Source organism: Aythya fuligula, chromosome 15, assembly GCF_009819795.1.
Source record: "Aythya fuligula isolate bAytFul2 chromosome 15, bAytFul2.pri, whole genome shotgun sequence".
Classification (NCBI taxonomy): domain Eukaryota; kingdom Metazoa; phylum Chordata; class Aves; order Anseriformes; family Anatidae; genus Aythya; species Aythya fuligula.
In genome coordinates this window covers 11,312,814-11,318,813 of record NC_045573.1, presented here as the reverse complement: position 1 = coordinate 11,318,813, position 6,000 = coordinate 11,312,814, and the positions used below count along the sequence as shown (strand labels likewise).

General features: G+C 57.5%; 1 protein-coding gene across 2 annotated transcripts in view; it reads left to right on the top strand.

Moving 5' to 3' along the window:
* Window positions 1-889: 889 nt before the first annotated feature.
* Window positions 890-6,000, top strand: part of MGRN1 (mahogunin ring finger 1) — a 50,881-nt gene continuing 45,770 nt past the window's right edge. For both annotated transcript variants that reach the window (XM_032197521.1, XM_032197522.1), the window contains exons 1-2: window positions 890-1,041; window positions 5,361-5,479. In XM_032197521.1, coding sequence (XP_032053412.1) covers window positions 954-1,041; window positions 5,361-5,479 — 207 coding nt within the window. In that variant the 5' untranslated portion in view covers window positions 890-953. The remainder of the gene's footprint in view (window positions 1,042-5,360; window positions 5,480-6,000) is intronic.

Here is a 6,000-nt window from a genome sequence, read left to right as displayed (position 1 = left end):
GCAGTCACCAGCTGCGTGAAGTTTAACAAGAACAAGTGCTGGGTTCAGCATCTTGAATAGCACATCCCCACGCACGCTCCCTGTGCATCCTCGTGCAGGGTGCACCCTCGTGCAGGGTGTATCTGTGCACGCTCCCTGTGCACGCTTCCTGCTCAGGGTGCATCCCTTTGCATACTCCATGCACATCCTCATGCAGGACACATCGCCGTGCAGTGCATCCCTATACGCACTCCCCATGCACCCCTGTGCAGAGTGCATCCCTGTGCAGGGTGTATCTCTGTGCGTGCTCCCCATGCAGGTTACACCCCCTGTAAGGGTGCATCCACACGCACAGTGCATTCCTGTACATGCTCCCATGCATCCCCAGGCAGGGTGCATGCGCCTGTGCAGGGTGTTTCTCCATGCATGCTCCCTGTGCACTCCTGTGCAGGGTGCATCCCCGTGCATCCCCTTACAGGGTGTATCCCCATGTAGGGTGCAGCCCCACACATCCCTGTGCAGGGTGCATCCCGTGCAGGGTGCATCCCATGCAGGGTGCAGCCCCGTGCAAGGTGAATCCTCATGCATCCCCTTACAGGGTGCATCCCCGTGCATCTCCTTACAGGATCCATCTCCTTGCAGGGTGCAGCTCTGTGCAGGGTGCATCCCATGCGGGGAGAATCCCCATGCATCCCCTTACAAGATGCATCCCGTGCAGGGTGCATCCCCGTGCATCCCCATTACAGGACCCATCCCCTTACAGGACGCCCCCCGTGCAGGGCGCCCCCCCCGCCCCGCTCCCCGCGGAGCCCCGCCCCCTGCCGGCGCGGTGCGTGCCGGGAGCTGTAGTCTCGGCGGGGAGCGGACTCGCTTTCCCGGCGTGCCCCGCGGCGCGGCGGGCAGGGGTCGGGGTACGGGTGCGCGTGCGGGCCGCTCCCCGCCGCTCCGCGCCCCCGGCCGGCCCCGCCGCCGCCATGGGCTCCCTGCTCAGCCGGCGCATCGCGGGCGTGGAGGACATCGACATCCAGGCCAACTCGGCCTACCGCTACCCGCCCAAGTCCGGTGAGCCTCGCGGCCGCGGGCACGGCGCCTGGGGGCGGCCCGGGCCCCTCAGAGCCACCCCCGCACCCCCCCCTCCGGTGCCTGCCCCCGGGGGCTGAGGCGCTGTGAGGGCGGCGGGGCCGTGAGGGGCGGCGGGGCCTCAGCTCTTGCATGGGCAGCGCCCGGCACCCGGCAGCCGCTCACAGCCGGCGGCTGCTGAGGGAGAAGTTCGGAGGGGCTGGGGGGCAGCAGGCTGGGGGGACAGCGGTGAAGTTGGGGTGTCAGCACCGACACTGGGGTGACAGCAGGGACATTGGGGTGCCAGCAGTGAGGTTGGGGTGTCAGCAACTAGATTGGGGTATCAGCACCTCTATTGGGGTGCCAGCACCGACACTGGGGTATCAGCACGTATATTGCGGTGCCAGCAGCAGTTTGGGGTGCCAGCACCTGTATTGGGGTGTCAGCAGTGACATTGGGGTGTCAGCACCTATATTGGGGTGCCAGCACTGACACTGGGGTGCCAGCAGTGACATTGGGGTGTCAGCAGTGATATTGGGGTGCCAGCAGCAATGTGATGGTGACCCGGTGCCTCCCCCCATCTCCAGCCCGGCCTCGTGCGATGTTTTCCTTATTCCCATACACCAAGCTCAGCAGCTCTTCTCTCCCAGGACGGCCGCTCGCTGCCCAGTGCCCGTGTTGGTGTTGTGCTGCAGGCATCCCAGGCAGGCTCAGGGAGCTGCAGAGCACCAGCCCGAGCTCCTTCCCTGCCTCCATCCCGCTCGGGCAGGTGCGGTGTGGCCCCGCTCAGAGGCTCGGTACTTTATGGCTGTGAGATCGGGGCCGTGCGATGAGGGGAGCCAGGTTCCCCCTTCCCATTGGGAGGAGGGGGAAAATCTCAAGCAGAGCCCCCACATCCCCGTGCCTTGCCTTGTCGCAGGTTTGCAGGCAGGGAAAGGCCCCGAGCTGCCAGCTGGGCTCTGTCTGCTGTGTCCTGGGCCCTGCTAGCGAGTCCCTGACAAACACAGCTTGCACCTGACGTGTGGTGACACTTGGGAAGGATGTTAGATGCAGGCTGGATTAATTATTGCTACCACACATGATGAACATTAAACTGCTTCTTTGAAATCCTCATCCTGGTGTTTCTGTGCTGCTGTAATTACCTGGGCCAGGATTTAATGGCGTGTTGCGTTTTAGCTGTGTGTCAGTCAGGTCCGATCTGCGTGTTCACGTGCACCCGGCAGGGCTCTGTTGTCCCCCGTGCTGTCAAAAAGCACCTCCCTTGTGAAACCAAGCAGCTATTGCTTTAGTTGAGTAAAAAAATATATATATATATTTCCTTTAAAGGCAGTCAGGTGCTTGTTAGTTGTGGCTGAGCTTTCTGTCACGCTTGTGGGCTTCCTGACAGCCTGCTGGCTTCAGGCTGGGGCTTTCTTTCTCTTTGCTTTCCCCAGGTTTGTCTGACAAGGGGGCTGTTGACTTCGGGAAGGGAGAAGGGCTGCTGGAGCTCGGGGGCACTCCCTGCAGAAGAGCAGGTCCTGAACGCTGCCGGGCTGGAGGGTGAAAGAAGGTCCCTGGCAGAGGGGGTGTGACACATTTCGGTGTGCGCTGAGGGGTTTTCCTGACCTCCTGGTGCTCCCCGGGCTGCTCAAACCTCACTGGTGAGGATGCAGAGGGCAGGGAGCAATGAGCTTGCTCCTCTGCAGGCATCCCGTGTCCTTTCCCTCCAAACCCAAACTGCTCTGGGCTCTCAGCGGGCGCCTGGGCGAGCTGCTGCGGCTCTGCTCGGCCGCTGGCCGTGGTCGGGGTTGCTTTGGGGGACACAGGTTCGTGTTGTGGAGCCATAAAGCCCTGTTAGGCAGGTGGAAAAGGACCCAAGCACAATGTGTGGGTATCCCGGCTGTGATCCAAGCAGTCCCAGAGGGAAGGCACTGCTTTGGCAGGCTGCGCCCGGCGCTGCCACCTCGTTGAGTCACGGCCTCTCGCTGCTCTGTTGACTTTTGGCGTGGTTATGGCTGCGCCGGTCGTGCTCTGGGGCTGTGGGATCCGCCTCGGTCCGTAGGAACCAGAGGCACGGGCAGGTCGTTCAGCGGCCTCACTGCAACCTCTGCGTGGTGTGGTAGCTGGGAATCCATCTGGGAAGATGCCGAATCCGTGTGGGAAGATGCCCTGCCTGTTCCTCCGAGGTCCTGGGTGCGGATCATCCTCATTGCCTGTCCTGTGGCACGGGGAGACAGGGCTGCAGTTCCCAGTCCTCGCTCTGCTTCTGTGCCTGGAGCAGCAGAACGATGCGTGGTGTTGCCCCCATCGCGTTAGCAACCAGCCAGCAGCGCTCCGGTGTTCCCGCAGCTCGTTCCCCAGCTCGGCTCTCATTCCTGCAAGCTCATCTGCAGCACGGAGCGCGTGCACGTGCCCTGGAGCCAGCTGTCCCCCTCTGGAGTAGCCTCTTGCGAGAAAACTGCAGAGCCTGGCCTCGCGGGAGCAAAAAGGAGCCGGGTGGGAGCTCTCTGAAGCCGGCCTGGTTTGTTGTTTGCTGTGAGAATAAAGGCCTGCCCCCACGCTGGGCTCGGTGCTGAGCAGTGTGCTCGGCTGGGTGCCTGGGAGGAGCCTTGGGTCCAGTTTAGCTTGCATGAGACCAGTTACTGAGCCAGACTTTCTGGATGTTTGGTATTTTTATTTTATTTTTTTTCCCCAGACACTGTCAGGTTTTCCCCTGCCACCGTATCTCTTGCATCTACCACTTCTACTTCACCTACCTTAGCAGCATCCCCCGTTCTTGTTCTTTTCCCTGATACTCTCCCATATTTTGTGCCAACCTACTCTGGGGAAGGGAAGTTTCAGGCAGAGTTCAAGCTGAAGGAAGGGCACGGTTTTCTCTTTGCTCTGTCTTTTGTTTCTCGTTCCCCCCAGCTGGTGGGATTCGTTCCTCGTACGCACGTGGCTGCTGTTTGCTGGTGGCTTTCTGGCTGTAGTGGTTCTGTGCAGGGTTAATCCCCAAATCTTTTCTTTCCTTTTTTTGGCCCTGTAGTCACGGAGCCCTTTGTGAAGCTGGGCTCGCATAAGGCAGGCCAGGGGTGTCCTACAGACTGCGGGATGCGTGGGAACGGGGTCCCTGAGGCAGCGTGGTGTGGATAAAAACCTGAAGCAGCGTTTGCCGTGGAGCTGGAAGCAGAGCCCCGAGATGCAGCAGGGTGTTAATGCGTTCTCACAGATGCTACAAGTTCTGTCAGTCGTGTGCCAGGTGCGTGGAAGCAGAGCATCCTGGTGACCAGATTTGCACGGAAGAAGGAAGAAACCTCATTTTTTCCCTCTGGAAGTTCTCCTGAGGTTTCTCAGTCCTTGGTGTGACGTTTCCACAAGAGCTTTCCCAAAGCATTTCATCGCCGGCTTGGGCAAAGTCTCGGCTGCTGGTGGCAGTGGGTGAGAGGAGCAGCCTGGGGACGTGGAAGGCACAGGAAAGCCCCACAAAATTTCGTTTGCCAAGTACCAAATGCACCCACGTGTGAGGAGGGAGCTGACTCCGACCCTGCTAACCAGCTGCTGCGATTCGGAGGCATCCTGCACGAGCGTTGTCTTCACGGTTAATCAGATGAGCTGCTCCAAAACACAATCCTCCTTGACCCATGTAAAATGTGAAATTAATTCCTAACGCCCAGCGTTCGTCACGCTGTTCTGAGCCTTAGTCTCAGCATAACCCACGGCGGCGTGTCCTGGGTCGAGCTAGCTGTGCTAGGAGCCTGCAGCTTGGATTATTTGTAATTTGTTGCTTCTGGGAGGGTTGGGAAAAGGTTGTCTGTCACCTGGAGCACCTACATTTCCTTACGTGGATTCGAGGCAGGTTCTGGACCGATGCTGAGGTCGGTGGTGGTATCTGGGAAGAGCGATGTGCTTCTGCACCGCAGACAGCTGGGTGCTCGTCAGCTGAGCTCAGCAGTAGGGAGCACTCGTCGGTAAAGCACTGCCATCTGTGCAGAGGAAGAAAAGGCTTTCTTGAAGCATAAAGGACAAAAAAAAAAGCCTTAATGGCAAAAACAGACCCATTCATGAAAGCCCTTCCATTTCGGAGTAAATTACGCTTGCTCCTAGCTAAAGGGGTTGCAAATCCTTCTGTAATGCCCCCGTAACCGTTCGGATGATTCCTTGCTGCTGCCGTGACTCGTTTTAAAATAAATGTGCTCTCTGTGCATTGCACCTAGGGAAGTGAATGCATGTTTGGCTCAATCCTTAACCCTCCCCTCCCCCCAAAAACCAACCAACCAAACAAAAACCCTTCAGGGAAAATCATAATGTCCAAGCCCTTCTGTTCCCTGGTGTTTATTATTATTTTATTTTATTTTTTCTAGGAAACTACTTTGCAAGTCACTTCTTTATGGGAGGCGAGAAGTTTGACACCCCTCACCCCGAGGGCTACCTTTTTGGTGAGAACATGGATCTAAACTTCCTTGGGAACAGACCCGTTCAGGCAAGTTCCTGCATTCTGTCCATGTTACACTTTTTTGCTCAGAAAGCCTCCTCTTCCGATTTCCCAGTTGGAACGTGGAGGTACTTTGGGGCTCACAGATGTCTTATGAGACTGGAAAAAGCTGCCTGCTCCAGCGATTTGCTTGTTTTGTGGGAGCAGGCAGTAGTGCTGTCGTGAGGGGCAGGTAAAGGGTCATGTTTGAGGTTTCTTTTGTATCTCAGAATTGCTTGAAAACAAAAGGTGACCGAGTAGGAGCCATTTGGGGACGTTTTCAGAGTCCCGGAGAGGAAAGGGAAAAGAGCTGCTTGCTTTGCCAGCTGTTTCCTAGATGTTTCTGCAGCTTCAAAACATGAAAAAGAAAAAAAAAGATGTAATGGCTCTCATCTTCACAAAAGCTGTGAATATTAGTTAATTCGTGCTCGTAGAGCTCAGAGGGTGTTTAGTCTCATCCTGCTTTACAGCTGCAGGAAACTGAGGCAGGATGCCTTGATGTTTTGAATTTGTACCGGGGATGAGCACGT